General features: G+C 29.3%; 1 protein-coding gene across 1 annotated transcript; it reads left to right on the top strand.

The window, feature by feature from the left end:
• Positions 1–1985: 1985 nt before the first annotated feature.
• LOC136986030 (glucose dehydrogenase [FAD, quinone]-like) lies at positions 1986–22865 on the top strand. Its single transcript, XM_067283478.1, has 12 exons — positions 1986–2112; positions 15415–15609; positions 16567–16769; positions 17034–17223; positions 17287–17418; positions 17485–17606; positions 20781–20951; positions 21054–21204; positions 21310–21473; positions 21553–21730; positions 21810–22032; positions 22178–22865. The coding sequence occupies exons 2-12, from the start codon at positions 15501–15503 to the stop codon at positions 22311–22313; spliced, it is 1779 nt and encodes a 592-aa protein (XP_067139579.1). The 5' UTR covers positions 1986–2112; positions 15415–15500; the 3' UTR covers positions 22314–22865.
• Positions 22866–23749: the final 884 nt, after the last annotated feature.

The raw sequence follows: 23749 nt of genomic DNA, 5'->3' as shown, positions 1-23749 counted from the left end.
TATACAGAACAGAAAAATAAATATGGATCATTTATAACCATAATATACAGGAAGTCTCAAATCTAGGACTATAGGAATTACATTGATCTTTGTTTATTATTTTACATGTAAATCATGAGGTTGAGTAAAGAGGAATGAATTCAAGTTATTTTGTTGGTGAGGACCCACAGTCAGCCTGAACTTGCTAAAGAGTTTAACTAATCAAACACAGCAATCTGTATACAACCTGTTAACCTCTTTGGAACTTTCATCAGAGTCCTCACCATCAAAATAACTTGAATTCATTCCTTTTAATACAACATTGTTTTACCTGTAAAAGAATATACAAGGATCAATACAACTCCTATGGTTCCAGACTATAGGACATTTTGTAGAATCAAATTTCGTGAGAATTTCACCAATTCTTCAGATTAGTATTGAAATACACGTAATACTTTACCAGAAATAAGAGAATTCTGAAAATATGTGAGCGATAAGTCAGCCTGATATTTCTAAAATTCTACATTATATGGGTATTGATTATTATAATAATTGTTAAATATAAAATCCAAGCAAATTAGTAAATCTTTTGTTGTAAGAGCTATCAAGTTTCATAGTAATTGGGAGGAAAATAATGAGACAAGTTAAAATTAATTCTTATATTTATAAAAATAATTTTGTATAATTCTTTATTTCTTCTTTCACAGAAAGTTCATTGAATAATTATTTTAATACAGAAGCACCACAAGTATTAGATAACAATTAAAATCCCCTAAATTTAATTAAAATGGCACCAGAAAAAGTACGTCTATGCTACTATATTAACGAATATTATCACTTGACAAAAATATTTTCTTGATATTTAGTTGCTTATTTATTAAACTTTGATAATTAATGGACTACTTTTACATAAATGGGCATTTGGCGTGTTGCTATTTTCATTCATTTTGTGTGTAAATATCTTTTGTATATTCTGATTGATTGTTAATTAAATCGCGTATATTTTCAGCTTATTATTAAAAAAATAATGTATTATATTAAAGAAGAATTTGTTTATTTTTCTGCGGACGGATTCACATTGTTAACTTTTGTAAATGTTTAATATTGTTAACATAAATATACTGAAAAAATTAAAAAAAATTATAAAATATTTTTATAAGTGAAAACTGAGTTTCCTGTGTTAAAAAAACTAAAAAGTTTATTTAATTAATTTTTCTTAAAATTCATTAATTATGGGCATTTGTTAATTTTTTTCATGTACAATACCACTATTTAATATAAGTCTAATATACGATTTCCTTTAATAAAAAAAAATCCAGCAACGAGTTGCGTAACTCTCCCGGCCGCAACATTTAAAACGGCCTGTGTCGCCATCTGTTATTACATTTTACTAAAAAACGTTTTGTATTATTAATTATTATAAAATGGCAAAAAAAACTTAATTTTGAGGATAGAGATGAGTTTTATAAACAGTTCTAAATACTAATAACAAATAAAATTATTAAGTCCGAACTCACTCGAGATATAACACATGGCCTTTCTTCTATCTCCCCATATTCTTGGCTTTTAACCATGAAAATTTAATAGCATCAATTTCCCTAATACAGGATCCTCCTTGCAAAATCTCAGAAATTTTAGCAAAAGAAACAGGAGTTGTTAAGCTTTAAAGTAAACAAAATCGTGTCCCCCCACACTAAATCCACACAGAAAACTCCCCAAAATTTCTATAGAAATGTCTATTTTATTAACAGAATTCTGAACAAATCGATTAAAAAGTTAATTACGTAAAAATATTTTTAAAATTATACGAAAGAATAATCAGTTTGTTACATTAAAAGATTAAATTCGAAACATTTTAAATTATGTAATAAAAAATAGTTAAAATACTTAATGTGTAAGAGATTTTGGTAATAAAAAGTTGTCAAAACTCACCGATAGGAGGAAATATGTCGCTATGAGCGGAAAAAGATTACTTCAGAATTAACAAGATTTGTTTCTGATTGAGAAATGAACCATACTCAGCAGCGTACAAATAATGCGGTACAAAAAAAGAGGTTAACTATAAAGAACTTGACAAGGCCTTACACAAATTTCACTTTCTTTCCTCGCTTTCAGTGCCATTTTTCTCCCGTGGTAAGTATTTGAACTAGTTATTAATTGAAAATGGTATTCCTCATGATCTGGTAAGTGTACGTCCAATTATGATGACGTTTTGCCCATTGATTCTCTCGCAGTTTGCTCTGAGTAGATATACTCTAGTTTTAATCAGTCTACATATCAGTTAAATTTAATACAGAAGTTTTAAATATAAAATGAATTAATTTAAATTCAATGAGAAGAGCAATTGTATACAGCCCCATAAATAGGGTCTCTCCCCATTTATGGAATTGTTTATAAATAGGGTCTACAGGCAATTCATATTCTTAGAACCCAAATCTGATAGATTCTTGAATTGTAAATTTACATATAAACAAATAAAGTTTTAAGTGTATAAAGAAAACTGTCTACGTAAGAACACGCTCGGCTTCGTCAAGAGCCAGTAGCAAGTATAACAAAGTTATTAATTTTTTTGGGTGCCATATTCATAAATTTTTCTTAGGGCCTGCCTTATCTTTACTTGTTTTATCTGCCATAAGAATTTTTATTTTTTGTAAAATCTAAGATATTTATTAATTTGATGTTGTAGAAATAATACTCAAATTCCCGTTAAATTATTTCCTTAATATTCTAAAAATGTAATAAATTTCCAAATAAAAGTTTAGTAAACCACTATACGGAGTACAGTATATAGCGATTTATTCGAAATTTTTGTAGTATTTTCATTAATAAAGTATTTCAGATCTTTTTAAATAATTAAGTAATCGAAAATAGTTTTGAAATATATATATTTAGTTATTTTTGCGCTTTCATTTTGTAAATCTAGTTCTAAAATCACTTTTATTTGATAACATGTCATATAATTTGGCAGCGATCTCAGTGCCAACTGTCACAGGCCAATGAATTCGTTGCTCAATTAATTTCTGGTTAATTTAACACTCAATAGATTCGATAGTGTTGTTACCATGATATGTTCGCATAATGATTATAGTAATAGTGTACAAGGAAAGTATACTGCATTGTACGTTTTCTGAAAGTTGTTGTTAGTCAATTATAGTTAAAATTAATAGCACAAGCATAAAAGTAGCGATTGAATTGGAGAGTAAGCAATCTGTTATGGAAGTATTCCATAGAAACTGATTCATATTTAGACACGTGAAGAAATTCCTGAAAACTTCACGTGGCTTAGTCAGGCGCAAACCCACAATCATCTACCAGAAAGAACAAAGGACATCAAAATTATTCAGACTTTGATGCATTTCTCGTTTAAAAGAAATTAATTATGATGATAAAACTGAAAGAGTAGAAATCAAAATGCAAGTTATTAGTTTTGAAAATGCAATTTCATGCATGAAAATGTAAGCGACAGCAACACTTAGAAGAAGGTTCGAATTTACCACAATCATTTTCTTTAAACATAGTAATTAGTTTCTTAACATGTCTAAATGAGTAATAAAATTTAATTGAAAAAATTAAAAATTATAAAACACACTCTTAAATAACTGATAGTATATATTTTCTTCCTAATAATTATTAGAAAGAAAACATGATGTCCATTATCTGAATCACTACACTTAAAATGAAATTATTGAGCTACCTGGAAAAGTGTATTAACTCCTTCTAAGGAATTAAAATGAGTAAATGATGCTTGACACAACAGTGAAGCTATTGCACAGTTATTAGAGGGAAAGAAGATGCTAAGAAAGCAAACAAGAAGCAGTATAAAGACCGAAAGTTTAGTGATAATGAAAATAATTTTTAAAGTAAACATATTCTATAGACTAGGGTCAGAAGCCATAAAGTAGTCAGTTGAAAAATAATTATGTCGATCTTAAGAATCCGTATCCGTTAAATATAGTTTTAACAAATCATTAAAAAATGTATTTGAGAGAGAAAAAGAACTGAAAAACAAATATAAAGATGATATATATTCTGGATTTCTCACTTAATAACGTTTCTTTCCGGTTAGAAATATGAAATCAAAAATGATAACGATCTAAGATCTGCATCCTTTTTAAATTAAAGACGACAGTACTTTGTGTTAAATTATTCATTTTTCTCAAGATTTTCTGAAGTTCCGACTGCATAACCTTGTTCCTTACAACCTTACAACACCTTTGACAGTTTCAGCTGCAGAAAGATCTTTTTCAAAACATAAATTAATTTAAAAATTAATTTTATTAAAGTGAAGTGAAGAAAGACTGAGCAAAATTTCAATTACTGTATATCAATTGAAAACAATTAATACAATTGAAAGAAGTAGATGAGACGATTGAGTAAATGATTGGTCATGTCGTAACAATTGATCGAAAAAGAGTTTTATCAATAATGACAGAGTACTGTATCGCTTTGATACAGTACATGGAAAAAACAAGAAGGCCAAGGAAGGAATCGCCAAGGGAGTGGTCAACAGGAAATGAAAACGAAGGAGGTAGAATGGAAGAAATTATGCGATAAATACAATTAAGAGTCGATTTAGCATCACCATTCGTTTGCCTCTAAAGTTAGTACTAAATCGAGTGGTGTTAAACTGAAAATCTTCAAACATTATATATATTGTAGCGAGGTATACACACAGGTTTGAGTTTGAAATTACGTGGTTTGACGTCAATGCAAAATCATACATTTGGTAACTGAAGAATTCTCTTTTTCATGTTTATGAGGATGATCCGTTCTCGGCGAAGCCAAGATATGGTGAGAGTTTTTTGCTTAATAAATAATTAGTACTCACAAAGAACATATTTTTCAAGTTTATTTTATCTTTTCAGTAATAGTCAGATGTCTGATCAATCATCTTGAAGCATATCTTTTTTTCCTGATTTTCTATGAGTAATTTGAAACAAGACATCAGTTTTCATTAATTGTATGCTAGTTTGAAGCATTTTACGCATGTCCTAATAGTGAAAACAACTAAGGCTCATTATAATTAGATTCTTTGTGTTACGAATCCATTCAGTCATGTCATAAACCGTATAAAATTTAAAGATTATTTAATATTTGAGTTAAATATACTTATAACTAGCCTATATTCAGAAAATATGTAAATCCAACAATATCGTTAGAGTTGAATGTTATCTATGATTATATCACTAGATAATCGTTTATTTGACACGCTCGGTCCCAAAAGCCTTGCCGAATTAACAGTTTGCTGGACTAGCCGAGGTCACGTAATAATAACTCAACATTATCTCCTGAATCACTACAAACTACTAGATACTTAAATTAAGTATATATTAATGGACTGGTGTTTAAATTTGAAAATATTTAATAAACTTGCCTGTTTTCAGAAGTCTTTCTTAGTAATAATTTAAGTAAAATGCACTAAAATTTCCATAAACAACTGCGTGCTATACGCAATTCCATCCGTAAGATTCTTTCCTGATGAAAATAAAAGTGCAGAAAAGTCAATAGTAAACGTATAATGAAAGGTTAATTAAAGGTAATTAAAATAATTTAAGTGATTTATTCACTGGTATATAAACATATTAATTTAATCGTTTATTATCCGGATTATATTTAATTTCAAAATTTTAAACTTAATAAACTTTAATATTTTTACCTAATTTACCATGTTTGTATTTTTAAGCTTAGAAAATAAAAAAAATTAAATATTTACTTGTTAGATATTTTAAAAAACAAACATGAATTAATATAGGAGGGGCAAAATTCTGGTGTAGGATCCTGGCTAAATAAGTCAAAGGCAAGAATAAAGCTATTAATCTTGCCCCTCATATATTTAGCCAGACCTGCAAAGAGAGATAACGACTCGTAAATAACTAGGCTTTTTAATATGTCACTCATAAAAATCATTGAGCCGATCAAACTCAAACCAGTGTCCCCCTAAGAGCTGGTGTTTTATCGCCTCGAAAGATAGATGTTGAATACGAAAGACTTTTCTTTGAATATTCCTGAATGACTTTCTATAGAAACTGCTCCCTATTTAATTGTTACAGACGTGAAACAAACCAGAAAATTCCATGTTGGCGGGGGACGAACCCCCAACCATCTAGTAGTGTTCAGTGGTTTTATCCACTCGTCCACTGGTGGGTACAAAAGATGCAAAGACGAAACTATTTGAATAAAATTGAATCAATGAAATTAAATTATCTTACTATGGGAATAGCATAATAAATAAATAAACAGAAGTTAGACAATACTAATTTAGTATATGTGACATATATAATATTATAATTTATAGCATTTCTTTTCTATTTTCTATGTAATAAAATGATTTTTTACATAAATGTTGTTATGTAGAAAAGTACACGTAATATTTTAAGTGAAAGTTTCAAGGTTTTCTAAAATTCAGTATTAAAAAATTGACTTAAATTATATATTTTTTTAATTAAAAATATGATTTTAATTAAAAAATAGTTGCTTTTTAAAAAAGTACAGTAGGCGTTTGTAAGAAGATATTGAAGATATTGAAGATATTGAAGACTAGTTGAAGGTCTATTTGAATTATTTTGCTTATAAATTCGTTTAAAAATGGCTTTTAAAAAGATTTTAAAATATATATTTTACATTATTTTAATATATATAATTAAAACAAATTTATTTTTATAATATTTTAAACCTGAACTATAAATTCTATCCCAATTAAGTTAATAAATATAGTTAAATAATTGTTTTTTTTTGGCATGTTAAAATTTTCATAATATAAAAGTTATTTTTTAAATATATGTAATTAATATATTAAATTAATATATTATTTGAGATAAATTTGCATCAATCAATTAAAGGAAAACTTATTTTCAAATTGCACTGTTATATTCTATTATTCATTATAATATTATTAAAATATATTGTTATAGTAGTTAATTAGGATAAACTTTCACTCTTCGCTTCTCTCACATGTTGACACCAGGTTACAGTTTAATTTCACTTTCTAATTGAGTAATTGTATATAGTTGAAGGTGAAAAATCCATTTTAGTAGGCTAACAGAAAGTATTAACCAATTGAATCGATCGAATTCTATCATTTTAAATTCACTTGGAGTAAGAAATACACAAAAACAACAGCATAGATTAGTTTTTATTTTAAAAATTAATAGTACAGCTGTATAACTGAACTAGTTATGCAGTCACCTTAACCTGGAGAAAGAAAAAAAATATAAATATATTTTTTTAAATTATTGTTTCAAAATCATACTCATAACATAGCCGCATAAATCTAGATGAGTTGAATCAAACAATATTAATATCAGATCATTTTAAAAGTATCTTAGAGAAAGATTTTCTCAAGAATTCAGGTGAGAATAACATTCACTTTTTATGTAAAATTATCAATAATAATCTTCAAATTTATCATATAAGCTGCGATAATCCTTGAATAATTTAATATTTAAATACTGGATTACCTTCTATATTACTACTTGTCGGATATTTATAATCCAGTGACCTTCTGTGAATAAACTGTATCGATGCTTTGTTTCGCTTCAGGAATTCCAAGTCACTACAGGCCTGCAAGGTATTATTGTAACAAATATTATAGTCGTGCATAAGAAACTAGAGCTGTAAAAGTTACTATAATAATATATATATATAAACATTACTCCACTTATTATAATATATAAACAAGAAGAATCGAGTAACATAAGTATAGGAAGAAGCTTGGAATAAGGGAAAGTATTCATGTATAAGGCAGGTAAATTAAAGATAGATTAAAATGTTTATGTCCCTGGGAATAAAAATAAAAGAATAATTACATTAAAACTTATATTTACCAAATATGCATTTTAATGAGGCTTATTAAAGTTATAATTTGGCTTACTTTACCTTTTAAATTAAATTTATTTTTGATTAATTTTTAAGGAGAAACCTCGAAATCTGTTAAAATTAAAAAAAAATTTAATATAAATTATTAAATTTATTCTTAGTTTTTTATATATTTTCCAGGATAATTAAAAAAATGTCTCGAATATTTCGTGATTATATGATAAGACAATGAAGAAAGCGACGTTTCGCATTGTTGAGTAAAATAATAAGGAAGAGAGCGCGATTTTCCAATTTTTAAAGCGACCTAGTAAACGAAAATGGCAATTAAATTTTGTTGCAATAATAAATTGCTCTATTCTCTCATGCATAGTTGTAAATTAAAGCCATAAAAAATGAAATTCTACAAAAATTCAACGTAAAATATAGAATCTATAACTTTAAATAATCTTTAAAACATTCAATGTGCAAGTCTATAAACAATTTTAATTAAATAAATATAAAAAATACAGAATTTAATGTATATATTCTGACAGTGATGAGAAATTGACCTCAAGAAAATCATATTGATAATAATATCTTCTGATGTGCAGTTATAAACTACTTAGGCAGTCTGTTTGTCGGTCCAAAAAAAGAATAAAAAAAGAAAAAGAAAAAAACTATATAAAAGCTAGTTTAGGTCGAGCAAAGTGCTTTTTTTTTGTTTTATTAAGCGCAAGAATCGAAAAAATTAAAGTCAAAAATACAATTATGTTATCGAGGAAAGTTAATAATACCCTGCATATATTTGTTTATTAATGGTATAAGGAAGTAATTGCTTTAATAAATTACATTAAGTCAATGGGCAAAAAGTGAAAATCAATTATTACAATTTTTTTTTTACCGTAAACAAAGGAATTAGTCTTTGATTCAATTTTTATTTTTGTTAAAAATAATGCATTAAATGTGATTTATAACTTATAGGATAAGCTTCAAAAAATGTTAACAATTATGTAAAGATATGCAGTCACGACCTGCTGCAGAGACAGTAAGACTGTACCTTTTTGAGAGCTCCATAATTGGGTTGTGAATTCTTGGACGTGATGGAGAAGTGCACAGAGGACAATCTACATTATGAATCCGTCATAAGAAATTACTTTAATATTGTGCCTATCCCAAAATGGATAAAACAACTGAACACTGATAGATTGGTCGTGGGTTCGCGCCTCACAAACGGGCTGCCACGCAGAGTTATCCGGATTTATTCAAATAGGTTTGTGTACTATTTTTGGCGCTATTGTGTCGACCCCATGTTTATTTATGTTTATCGATTCGACATAGATTTTTCATTGAAAGTTGTTATACAGAATTATGTCAAACAGTATGGTTAAAACCCCTTCCTGTCCGCAATCGAACTCAGTTCGATCGGTTTACATAGCGTTACACAGAAAATGGTGTTTTAGACCCTCGGAGAAAAAAAATCGGCGAAAAAAAAATGTTTTTTTGGACTTTCGGATGTATTTTCAGTCCCCAAATTTTTTGAAAAATTTTTTCCCGCGCGAAAAAATTTTATTGCGATTTTAATTAACCCTTAATGACGGGCAATTAACGCTTAATTGTTTTTTTATGGGATTTTTTTATAGAACTTTATTTATCCTTCTAAACTTCTAGCGCACCGATTTTACTTCGGTAAAGTTATTTAAAGCTATTTTCTGATGTAAAAAACAACATCCAATAGTTTTTTAATTTTTTTAATTAATAGATTTTTTTATAATTACGTTTAATTAAGTCGGGGGGGTCGGAAATTTCAATTAAAATCGTAATTAAAAAAAAAAGTTTTGAAATATCCAGCCATCTAGTATTCACCCTACTTTTTACCCTTCTCCTCCCGAGAGTTTCATGAGAATGTCCCGCGAAACACGACACCAGCTGTTCTCAAGGTCATCCAGCTGTGTAAACAATGACTCATCAGTGTCAAGTTTCGCGCTAAGGCGAGAAAAAGGAAATTGTACTTTGAAGTGTTTTCTTCAAAATTAACACATTTCTTTCGTTTTTTTTTAGTTTTGACTATTTTTAATTATAATTTAATTATTAATTATGATTTTTTTTAAAATTCGCGCGGACAAGAAGGGGTTTTAATATTACTAATATTAAGTCAATGTATGTTATGATTTTGCGTAGTAAAACAACATTTTAAAATATATTTTTGATTTAATGCCAGTCACAAGTCATGTTGAAGCAGATTACACTATCAATAAAAAAATTTTTATGAAAGAACTCTACGAACCAAAAATGTTATTAACAATGGTTTTAAATTTTAAAATAGGCCCGGTTAGAGAAATAAACGACAAAATATTGTATATGGGTCATTTTATAAAACACAAGTAATTAAGAAATCATTGCTCAAGATAAGAATGTTACAAGTCAAAAAAGAAGAAGGATAAAGAATCATGCCTTCTTCTTGTGAGCATTCAGAGAACCATTCTTCCATACCCGTCATGGTTTCTGCCAGGCCTACAATGGGAACAATCGGTTAGGACCGGCAGGCCCTTTCATTGTTGGTCTCACACACCTCTTACCGCCCTGTAAAAGGACCTTATTTCAGGCCCATTATGGGATGTCCGGGTCATGAGAAACGGGATCCGACATATCCCGGACAGACCATTCCCGAAAATCCTGTATTTTCTCGACCGCCCGGATTCGATTCCGGGTCCTCCAGAACAGTAGACCTTAACCGTGCAGCCACCCGACTGTCGAGAATTACGGCTGTTAATTTTCATAATGGAGATTAGAATAGCAATCGGAATGAAAATTCCACTTACACGAAGATGATGATTACATATTAGCTTGAATATATACACAGCCTTCAAAAGCAACTGATATTTTAGAACGTTTATAATAGTGCATCAGTTATGCATTTCATAATGGTTGAATCATTGGTTGCTTCTATGAATATAGTATGGAGCAAATATATATTTTTAGTTGCTGCTTTTGCACTTTCAATGGCACTATCAAGCATACCAACTATTACATTAACAGTGTTATACTATGGTTTCATCACCAGATAACCACAGATTTTATCCTTCAGTATTTGTTCTAATTGTATTAATAGTTTCGTCGTATCTTCAAAAGAATTACGTCGTTACCGTGAAATTGTTTTGAAGAATAGACTTGTCTGGTACTTTATCATTTGCATGTTTCTTATGGAAATTCTTACGTACATCATTGATGAGCTTGTGAATTGAATTGTCAGCGGCAGTCAACGCTTTGCATAAGTCATACCAAAATTGTAACTTATCCTGATGATCAGATTTTCTTAAATGTTTGAGAAGACACCGTTTTTGTCTACCAGTGGACCGTACAACGGCAGGATTATGCAATCTTGTGTTTATATGTTGAAGCACTTGTGTCCTTCTTTCACATGCAACAGCTTTGCCGCATGGCTGGCAGAGAAGAACAGAACCATCTTAGAACATATTTCCTCCGAACTCTTCAATACACATTCTGCATTTAAAACTATACGATGATTTTCCTCTAAGCATATTTGGATTTTGAAAACTGTCGTCAATTGAATCAATGATACTTTACGAAGCCAATTCAATTACAACAGCTCAGTTCAAATTTGAAGGAAATTCTAAAAACGTGTTTGAAAAGATCTTAAGAGAATGCAAAGAGAAGTAGTTACAATCCATAAAATTATCGAAAGCAAGAAAATATGCATTAATAGGCAGAATATTGAAAAAACAGTTGGTGGCAGCCTCCGGGATCGAATCCGGTCGGATCCGGCCATGTATGTAGGCCCCTGTCCCTCACCACCCGGTAGCCTCATTGTGGGCTTGGTCGAACCCATAATGGGCTTGTTTAGAGGCCCTCTTTTGTGCTCACAGGACGGAAAGAGTTTAAAAAAAGCTCTGATTCCTAGAAGCAAAAGTATAATTCAAGAAAATAAAAACAAATTTTTGCCTTTACATCACCTTGGAAAATTTTATATTACAATCTACATTTCGGGAAGTGAGAGTCCTCTGGACCAAAATCTTTTTTTAACTTAATTTTCAAGGTATTCTCTGTTAAAAAATGAAAAAGTGAATATTTAAAACTCTTTCTTATACAATTATTCAGTTTATAATCTTAGCCTACTAGTGGGCGAGTGGATAAAGCCATTGAATACTGGATTCACACCTGACCAACTGGCTGGCAACGTGGAGTTTCTGGAATTTCTTCACGTGTCTAACACCTAAATAGAGACCAATTTGTTACAGAACGTCCTCCTAGGAAGTTCCTAACTTGGCGGATCGCCCACGCGTTGCGTTATTTCATCAGGCCAATCCAATTATAATCTCGATTAGACCTATATAAAATTAATGATTTTCTAACGTACGTGATATTTGTCACGTATCCACAAAAGACAATTTCTGGAATTGTATGGAATTGTATGTAATTTAACGCTTCCATATTTTTATATGTCATTTATGATGTTGCGAAATATATTTTATGAAATATTTTCACCTTATATAGGAATTTCTTTTTAAGTATTCTCAAATTTAACAAAATAAGATTGTATTCTATATTTCATTAATTAATTAGTTAGCATTCAACAGAAAATTATTAGAATAAATAAAAATTTTGCATCACGCTGAACTAAATAACTATAGTAAGCCCTATTCATCTGACAAACTGATGTGGATTTATTATGATTAAAGGGTCAAAAATCAAATTCTTAGATTTTTTGTAGGTCAAGTATCTACATATTCAAGGTATAAAATACTGGAAGAATATTAATCTGAAAATCTTTATTAATTTATTAATTAATAAAGATTTAATTCATTAATAAAATTTATTAATCCAGCTTTCGTTATTGAAGATTTTTAATTAATTTTGATTAACCTAAGGGCGATTTTTATCGGGTCACCTAGTAGACTAGGCATTTTTTCCTTTACATACTTTCGTATTTATTAATTTTAAATGACTTGCTTTATAGAAGGGTTTTGTGGCAATTGTTCCCCCGTAGAGCAAGCCTCATAAATTACTAGAAAAGTACAGAGGTATGTTTTAGGGAAATAAAATTATTTATATAATTCTGAAAATAGAATTATGGAATTAAACTTTCTTATCTCACAAAACATCACTCATCGTTTTGGTTTTATACGATACGGCAAAGCAAAACCTGGACAAGAGGATTCCTCCTGGAAGGACTTTCAATGGGCATTTCCTATTGAAAGTCCCACTTAGCTGCAATGGATATTTTTCGTTGCATCTAAGTTTGGGCCAAAAAACCCCTACTTAGGTGTTAGACAGATAAAGAAAACTTGAAAAACTTTACGTGGCCAGCTCGTTGCTCAGGGATGAACCCTCGACTAACTACCAGTGTCCAGTGGTTTTATCCACTCGCCCATTAGTTGGGTCTCTAAATGAGTATTACATAAATAAATATTCCACCTTCCGGCAAGTTAAATATATTAAAATATTTTTCAATATTAGCGTTGATTTAATAAATTAATTATACAGTTACGTAATTAATTTGTGTCATAAATTGCGTGAAAACATTTATAACGATTAATAATTTTATTTATTATCATTTAAATAGTTATCTTATAGTTTAAGCAATTATTGCTCGTATAAAGTATATTATTTTTATAAATGCATTTAGTAATGAGATAATTTTATAAGTTTTTGACCTGAATATAATGGTAAACTATTAGTGATGAGTGTTTACATCATTCAAATAGAAGTTGCAAAAATTTTCTTTAAACGTAATATTACTTCGACTTAACGTAATAATATTATTACCTCGACTTAGCGCCACAATTTTTTACCTCTAGAATTGGCACTACGATCAGTGTGGCGTTAAATTGAAATGTTTCAAACAATAACAATTATGTGTAGTAATGAGGTGCATTTACAAATTTGAATTTCAAAGTTTAAATGTCACGTAACTTGATGATAACAATGCGTAATCGTATTGTTATCATCACAGATAATAAAAAGTTATCGGTGCAATATATACGAGTAAAATCCATTTACAAATATTTAATGGCGCTTTACGAGAATGACGCTATATCAGGGTTTACTAATTATTACATTAATTATTGGCTGTTCAACACGCAACTTTGGGAGATTCGAAATCGAATCCAAGAACTCGAAAATCCCAGCAATTTTTGTGGGGGTCTGTCGGGATCTGAACTCCTAAGTTGTTCCACGTAGCCCTGGCGAATCGATGATAAGTTTGAAAAAGGCCCTTATTGCGGAAGGAATTTAAAAAGAATTCAAATGAGTAAGAATTAATATTAATTATTGATAAATTTATTATTAAATGTCCTTCAAGCATCCACATGTTAAGAGATTGATAAAAACTACATTCTTGCCTGTGAATGTCTGCAGAAATAAGCAAGTTTTAATCAATATGTAATATCACATTTATAAATATATTATACTGTCTTTATTACTTTTTAATACACGACGTGAATACAAATTGAGCAACTAAAATTACAGAAAATACCTCAAAAATGCATATATATAAGCATTTTAAAAATCTTTAATAGTAAAATATGGAAGTTTATAGATGTCTGAAGCATAATATAAACTTATATATGTAGGCGTATATAAAAAGGTAGACACTTTTCTAGTTACATTTGGATTTGTAAATAATTAATAAGGGATATTTCATATAAGAACACTTCAAATTAATAAATTACTTTACTGTGTATTATTAAATGATTCATTCAGTAAATTGAATAAAGAAGAATCCTCAATCCTTCTCGATGTCGCAAACTTCTCTTAGAATATAAACATTAGAGGTCAGTAGGACTGTCCGACCGTAATCTTCTGCAAGAATTTTATAATATAAAATAGAATCTTCATTCAATGATGAATTTATTAGCTTTATCATAATCAAAAATAAATGAAATAAATGTAATTTTAAATTCATTTGTTACGTACTGTAGACATTCACTGCCTTCTTTTTCTGTAAATATATCATTATCATAAGAAAAAAATGTGTTTGAAGATGGGACGACCTGCGTAAATGGGTCAGATTCGTATACGTGACACACATTTTCTAAGTTAGGTAATGTAAGCCTGTTTTGATAAATCAAGAGACAAATGTTTAAAATTATTCAAAAATTACATTTTAAGTTAATTTTCCTTTAAGGTTATAGCTAAAGTGGATTATTATAATTATATAAAACACATTAAATTAGAGTATTTAATAGCATTTATATATATCTATCTATACCAATGATTTAAGCATTTTTTTAAATGCCTTCTATATATATAAACATATTAAACACTATATGCAAGGTTGTTTATTATAAAGAAAAAATTATATTAAAAAAACGGAAATTTATATCATTTTCCTTAACATTTTCCTTTATAATTTAAATTGTTTGCATGTTTGACTAAGAAGGCCTCTATAGTCATTATAAGACAAGGCGATTTCAAAATGACGTTTACTTGCATTAATATAAATTAAATACTTTCTAACAGAGGTCATAAAGAGTCACATAATGGAGGAATGCATCTAAGCAATAAATTAAATTTCGAAAAGTATTTAAATATTAAATTAAAAAAGAAGAAAAAAAAAACTAAGTTATCCTTCGGTGCGGATAACTCGTTTAATTACGAGCTTATGTTTTACTTTCATTTCAGGGATAACAACTTGAGTAAAGGACGTTTAAAAAGGTGGTCCTGTAGGTCTGTCAGTTTATAATCATACGTCGGCAGAGACTGCAAGAATGTTTATCCTTCTAAAGCTCACTGAATTATTTTCTTTATGTTTGATCTACTTACTTTCAATAGAAGCAACTATTTACGACTTGGACAAAACATGGGATTACGTGATAAGTAAGTTTACTTTCAGCAATAATTTTATAGACTTGTTTTAAAAATTTTATGCTTCTAGTCTGGTAGAATATAGCAAATTTTTATTCGATTATTTAATTACTTAAAAAAAAAAAACTAATTAAAATGTTTCGTATAACTACAGTCAAACTTGTAAACAACGGACATCTTTTATGTTCCTGTCAGTGGCCGTTCTTTACAGGTTTGGCTGAAGTTATACGAAAGATTTTAATTAAAAATATATTTAAATTAATTAAAAGAATTAGCTTCCTGTTATAAACAATAAATTCAGAAATATATATAATTTTGAAAAAAATGGCTACTCTTTAGAAGTAGTCATCATCGTTATTGGCGGTTCGACTGTATTTGCATTAGTTTAAACGCTTAATGCAGTATTGTCTAAATATTGCATTACAATATAAAACCTATAATCTCCAATTTACGATGTATTATCGATTTTATTCTTATGTCGTATATTTATTTTCAAGACGTTTTTTTATATTATATTATAAAGCCTTGAATAAATGTATAGCATAATAGTAAATTAATATTAGCATAGGTGAAAATCTAATTAGAGAAAACCTTCAATTTTTAAATAAATTTATTATTTTAGTAATTACAGTGTATAATATTCAAATATAATTAATTTATACATTAATAATTACTGTATAATATGTACTGTGCGATGAGAATGCGTCATATACACAATTATTATGTTTCTTAATGTAAAATTACTTTATTTATTATTTTTTAAAACTTATTTCGTCCTGTGGTCACTAATAGAGGCCCATATAGCAAGTCTATTATTGGGACCAGGCCCACAAATCTCCTCGAGAGGTGTGCTGCTACCTTATCAGCTGGCCTATTCGGTCATCTATTATTTACTATTTATTATAAACTAAAATACAAATTACTCATTATTTATATTTAAACTTAAAAATTTTGTATACGATATTACAGTTGGAGGAGGTACAGCTGGAGCAGTTTTAGCTAACAGGCTTTCAGAAAATTCGTCATTATCCGTTCTTTTATTAGAATATGGAGAATTTCCTAATCATCTATCCGATGTACCTTTGTATGCCGGACAATTACAGACTAACGAACACGATTGGGGATACAAGACAGAGCCACAGAAATTTGCCTGCTTTGGTCATATTGAACAGGTAAAAAAAAAATTAAAATGCCTATAATTGTAGGTATTTATATTGGTATTGGTAAGTAGTCATACCTAAAATCTAAATAGCAAAAATGCTTACAATTGATTAATATATTTAACATTTACTTCAGAATAAAGCACAAACGTTTACAGAAATATCGTTCGGCGTTTTTTCAGCGGAACGTTTTGGTTTTCTTTATTGTAAATTAAAAATTAAGTGAAGAACTCATAATTTTATAATTGTCTAAATATGCACATTCCTTCTTCTCAGAGGAGTAGGTGGCCTAGGGGTAAAGTTTTAGGAGGCAGCAGCGTGCTAAATTATATGCTTTATGTTAGAGGAAATAGGAGAGATTATGATCAGTGGGCCGAGATAGGAGCTCCTGGATGGAGTTGGAAAGATGTTTTTCCATATTTTCTGAAATCTGAAGATAATGATAATCTACGAGATTTATCAGAAGGTAACAACCGTTTTTTTAGATCCAAGTGCATTCAATTAAGCTAATACATTATGTTTTTTGAAGGTTATCATAAGAAAGGAGGTGAGCTTACGGTTTCGATTCCTCCTTTCAAAACTCCTGCAGCATCAGCATTCGTTGCTGCAGGAATACATCTAGGATATCAGCGAAGAGATTTAAATGGACCTAATCAAACAGGTAGGTGTTAAACATAATTAAGAACTTGTAACTGAGCATTATGTGTGATGCTTTGACATTTTTCAGGGTTTTCTTTGCCTCAAGGCACCATTCGACACGGATCGAGATGCAGCACGGAGAAAGCTTTCCTCAGTCCTATATTAGGAAGAAGAAACTTGGAAATCATCACTTCAGCTTTTGTTAAAAAAGTAATTAAATATAACTTTATGTGTAATTCAATCTTGCAATTACGAAGGACAAAATCATTAGCCTAAAAACTTATTTACTTTCACAACCGCATAATTTAAAAGAAGGTAAGAAAGGTATACTTACGTGTCAATGTACGGTAACTATCTTACCTTCCTTTAAATTATGAATGCAATAGATATTGTTGTACGACGATGCGATCACTAAATAGCATATTACCAGTCTAATAGTTTGATTATTACTGCATGTTAGAATATATTTTTGTATAAATTCATTGGATTGGATTTCAATGGAAACTGGCCCGTATTTAGGTGTTAGACACGTGAAAAAACCTTGGAAAACACGTGCCCAGCCTATTGGTCAATCGCAAATAATGACTCAATAGCGGCCGAATGGATAAGACTGTTTAACATTGGAAGTTTATCCCGGTTTCGAGCCTCACCAGCTGCCAATGTGGAGTTTTCCAGGTTTTCTTTACATGTCTGACATTTAAATAGAAGGCAGTTTCTTTTCTCCATGCAAACTACAGTGTTAGTGGCTTTATTCATTCCGCCACTGGTGGGTTACAAATTTATTATCTTGAGGGGGAAAAATAAATACTCGAATAATTTAAATTATCTGAGAATAGAAAATTAACATTTAAACTGCTTCAATTTTAAATAACTTTTATGAAACTTCTTAAAAGAATAAGATTAATGTTTTCATATGTAAATATAAATTACCAAGCCTTAATTGCTGACTGTATAAATTATCAGTCTTTATTTTTAGTTTTAACAAACCTTTTTCACAAAATCGTCTCTACCATTAAGTTATAAGCTCTTGGTATAAATATAACTTGTCATAATATATGTTATTACTTAAATTATGTTACAATATACAAATTTATTATTAAAATATTATATAATTTGTAATTTAAATAACATAATTTTCTCAATTGTATTACAAAGTTTTTGAAAGAATTCTTCACATAACCCATTACATGATGTGAGCATTTAAAACCACATTATTATAAAATAATTCACTTCATTATATAAGTACAGGTAAGTAATTAAGTTTAATCAACATCCGTTTGCCATTTCTTATTCTCTCATATAAATTTATAATATAATTTATATTATTACATCATAAATATAACTAATTTGAAGTCAGTTAAATCATAATTTATTAGACATTTGCATTTAAAGGTAATAAAAAATTAATTTACTTGAAATTAGTTAGTCGTAAACTGATCATTTTATTTCATTAATTAATAAATAACATTCAAATTGTAAACCTGAAACTAAAAGTTATATAAAAATATATTTATGAACAAAACTAATAATTTAATTATTATATAGCCTTCACATCCCTGACGCCAATAATCCCCTAACAACCATTAGCTGAAGTAATTAGTGTCTATGGATATTTTATATCACCAGAACATATAGTATTTTATTGAAAGGACGTATCGAGTTTCATCCAAGGACAAACATATTTTATTATATCTCACTCATGTTAATCACCGAACAGTGACATAAACTACTTAACATTAGTAGTTGCCATCGAGTTCGCCCCTCACAGCAGTTAATTGCGGCTTCACACCTCACCAACAGCTGGCCACGTGGAGTATCCTCACGTGTCTGACACTTAAATAGGGAGCACTTTTCCTTCCCCATAGAAAATTTTTATAAGAGGAATGCATCTTGAAAGATCACTCGCATGTCATGCTGTCGTATCCTATCAAACTTTAATTATATTATTGTTAATTGCCTACTTTGACTTAGGCTTTTACAATTTAATTATATTATTTAGGTAAAAGTGTGATTTATACACTAAAATTTGAGCTTTAAATATTATTTTTTAAATAAAAAAAAGCATTCATTTACAATATAAACAATATTACAACGTATTATAATACGAAATGGATGTGAAAAGTTTCCGGGTTAAAATAGGTTTAATGTTTTATACAAGTTTTAATTCTTTTACTAAATTGACTTTTGACCACGAAACTTGTCAGACGAAACATATTATGACTTTATAGTGGTTAAAATGAAATGAAATTGAGCAATGAATGGGACATGAACTTATTCGTTTTGTTTTCATAAACTGTAAATTACTTTTAAATTGCTTTTAAAATCGTTTACAATAGATTATAAGAACAATAAATTTATATTTTTTAGAAATTATACATTACAATGGTCAATAAACAGTCTATATTTTATTTTTATTTGCCAATTGTTAACAAATATAATTTTACTAGAGCATAACTAAATTAATATAACAAAGCTTGAAGAATTTGTTACATATTAAAATTTTATTAAATTAAAGTGTAAAATAAATAATAAGTGAAAAAATTACGTTAAAATACAATAATTAATATTTAAAATACGTCTATTTATTAATTAAATTAATAAAAAAATTAAAGGAAATAACGAAATAAAATATCTCATTTTTTTCTATTTTTTTGATAATTTTTATTTTTTTCTTTCTCAGAATTATTATAAAATTCAAGCGTAAAGTATGTAAAATAAACGTATAAAATTTAATTAATCTGTAGAATATTTTTTACTAAATTTACAATAATATATATATATGCATTAAGTATAGGGTCATTCAGAAGTCCCTTGACATTTTTTAAATTTATTTATTTAGAAAACAATAAAAAGTATCAGCATTGCAAATCGAGATTGAAAAAGAAAATTTGGAAGGTTCATTTACATGGCACAAGGATCATAAACACTCGATTTTGGTGTCCTGTATGACCCGACACACATTCAAGCGATAATCACGTTCCTGCTTTACCTTTTTCAGATTGTGTGTTATAGATTCAAGGAGCTGCTGCCAAGACATGTCAAGGATTTTGCATATATTCCTCCATTGGTAAGCGATTTTTCCACGTTGAGGTAATTAATCAGTGATATTCAATACCGTACGGATGTATGTCGGGTCACACAAAGTGCATTGAACCTTGTCCTTATACTGTATTGATGAAACTTTCAGAGGTTTTCTTTCGATTCTGATTTGCAATGACTTGCTACCTTACATTGTTTTTCAGAGAAAGGTAACAACATTGTCAAGTGACTTTTCAATAACCTTATACAGTTGGATTTTCCTTCAGGAAATCGTTCTATTAATACAGAACGATTTCTTAAAGGAAAACCCATAAAATTTCTTATACGCATTAAATATTTTTGTAGATCATGTTTGATGTCTTCAGACATGCACGTGGAGTGATTTTTGATCATAAAAATAAAACAAGATTAGCATGGGCGAAGAAAGAAATAATTCTTTCAGCTGGCACCATTAATTCTCCTCAGATTCTGATGTTGTCTGGTATCGGACCCAAAGAGGAATTGGATAAATTTAATGTATGTTATTTTATAAAATTAGAGCGTAAAAACTTAACTCATTTTTATAAATGTTCAAAATTAGCCGTTTGCTTTATTTTCTACATCGTTATCTTCCTACAGATTCCAATCGTCATGGATCTACCGGTAGGAAAAAATCTTCAGGACCACGTAGCTACTGGTGGAGTAAACTTTGTTCTTAATCAACCGGTATCACTAATGCCTGAGAGATTAACCAACGACGACGTTATACAATTTTTGCATCACGGAAGTGGTTTGTTAGCTTTTAGTAGTTTGGGTTCAATAGCATAGTTTAGTGGTGTTAGTGGTTTGATATCCTGTAAGGGAAATTATAGAGTTTTATTTTCAACTGTTGTAGGTCCTTTAACAATATTGGGAGGAGTAGAAGGTATGGCCTTTGTTAATACACCCCTCGTTGAACCTTCATTAGACTGGCCAGATATCCAGATACACTTTGTTTCATATACCCCAGCAACAGACAGAGGTTCTCAGCTAAGGAAACTAGTTGGACTCTCTGCCCAAGTAGGATGAAATTTATTTATAAAAGTTAACGTAATATTATATAGTCGTAGATAAGATTGTAATCGTTAGATTTTTACAGACATGGCGTACAGTATACGAACCCTACGCGAGAAATGATACTGTAGCTATGCTTCCAATAGTACTAAGGCCAAAGTCTAGAGGCGAAATACGGTTAAAATCTGCAGATCCTTATGACTCAGTCACAATTGATCCAAAATACTTCTCTTCTCCTGACGATTTAAAGGTGTTAGTTGAAGGTAAATTCAATTTTCAAAGTACATATCTCAATTATTCTTATTTCAATTTATTAACATCAGCATTCTTACATATAATCAGGGATGAAGATCTGTTATAAATTAGCGAGAACGGCACCTTTTAGACTTCTTGGTGCCAAACCATTCGAAACAATTTTCCCAGGATGCGAAAAATATGAAAAATTCTCCGACGATTTCCTAAAGTGTATAGCCCAGAGTTATACTTTCACCTTCTATCATCCAGTAGGAACTTGTAAAATGGGTGATCCGAATGACACTTCAACTGTAGTAGATCCAGAACTCAGGCAAATTTTCAGTTTTTAAATTGCTAAAATGGCTTTTATTTTTTAATTTTAGACAGATTATAAAGAAAATTATATTGTTTTTTTATTATTAAATATCGAAAAATTCAGTAAGGATTTTAACAAAATTTCTATTTTTGATTTTTAGGGTAAAGGGAGTGAAAGGATTGAGAGTTGTCGATGCATCCATCATGCCCACAATTGTTTCTGGTAATACTAATGCTCCAGTAATCATGATTGCCGAGAAAGCTGCTGATATGATCCTAAATAGAAGGAGTGTTTGATGAATATTTCAACAAAGAGAAATCATCTCACTGATTTTTATTTTACAACTTGTGATATTTCACAATTTTTGATAAAAATTGTTTCATTATTTAATATTTAACATTTCACCAAAGTTCTTTGTTATTATTTCTTTTTTAACTCGTCATTTTATGAATATGTGTGAAGATGGAAAAATATTAAAGATCAGTAAGAGAAAAGTATTGAAGATTGAAAAATATTGAGAATCAATATGTGGAAAGTACCAAAGATTAAAAAATATTGAAGATCAGTACAAAAGAAATGTTGGATCAGAAAATATTGAGGATCAATACAAGGAAAACGTATTGAAGAGCGAAAAATATTAAAAATCAATACCAGGAAAGTACCAAAGATTGAAAAATATTGAGGATCGAAATGAGACTCAATGTTCCAGTTATGTTAAGTGCACATGCAAATAGGAAAAAGACTATTTGGAGAAGGTTAAAATATTCTGCATAAATTGTTAAAATCTTTGAACTATTTTCGCTGTTTAATAAACTACAATCCGAATCAATAAATTTTGATCAAGATTATCTGTTTATTTATATATTTTATATTTTTATTGCTGATATCATACAAAATCCAGCAACGAGTTAGCTAACTTTCCCGCAAAAAATTTGAATATTGTGGTGGCGCCATCTGTTATGATATTTTATTAAAATTTATTTTATATTATTAATTCTTATATAATGGCAAAAAGCTTAATTTTGAGGGTAGAGATGAGTTTTATAAAAAGAAAACTGTAAATGCTAATAACGAGTAAAACTTTTATTAAGTTCGACTTCATTCGAGATATAACACGCGACCCCCTCTATTTCCCCACCCCCTCGACCTTTAACAACCAAAATTTAATAGCTTCAATCGCCCTAATATACAAACCTTCCTGCCAAATTTCAGAAATTTTCTACCAAAAGCGCAAGAGTTATTAAGCTTCAAAGTAGGTATACAAAATCGTTTCCCCCACATATATACACACATTAATATCCATAATACAAGGAGAAAAAAAAACCTGAATTTTTTGTATTTCTCGATGTTTCAAGGTCCCTTAAGTCCAAAAATATAAAAATCTTGGGGTCACTTTTTGACGGTTTGCCATATATTCCCTCTTTTATATATATATATATATATATAGCTGCCGGAAAAGTAATTAAACGGGCCACATTAATAAGCCTTATTTATTATCATTATAAAATATTTTCTGTTATAACGCATGATTTTACGTGATTTCACAACACCGTGTTAATACGAGATAGGTAAACAGGGGAATTATGAAATCATCAAAATGCAAAATCGTGTCAGTCACACCGAGTAACACCAAAGTGAATGCAAAAAAATACATAAAGCAGGACGTAAGTGACCTGCTGAGGAATACTGAAAACCAGGAACGGATCAAACTTTTCTTAGGGCCTTGTACTTG

Source organism: Centruroides vittatus, unplaced genomic scaffold, assembly GCF_030686945.1.
Source record: "Centruroides vittatus isolate TY-2023 unplaced genomic scaffold, ASM3068694v2 contig_988, whole genome shotgun sequence".
Classification (NCBI taxonomy): Eukaryota; Metazoa; Arthropoda; class Arachnida; order Scorpiones; family Buthidae; genus Centruroides; species Centruroides vittatus.
Note: the sequence above shows the minus strand (reverse complement) of the source record. Positions and strands in the feature narration are given on the sequence as shown.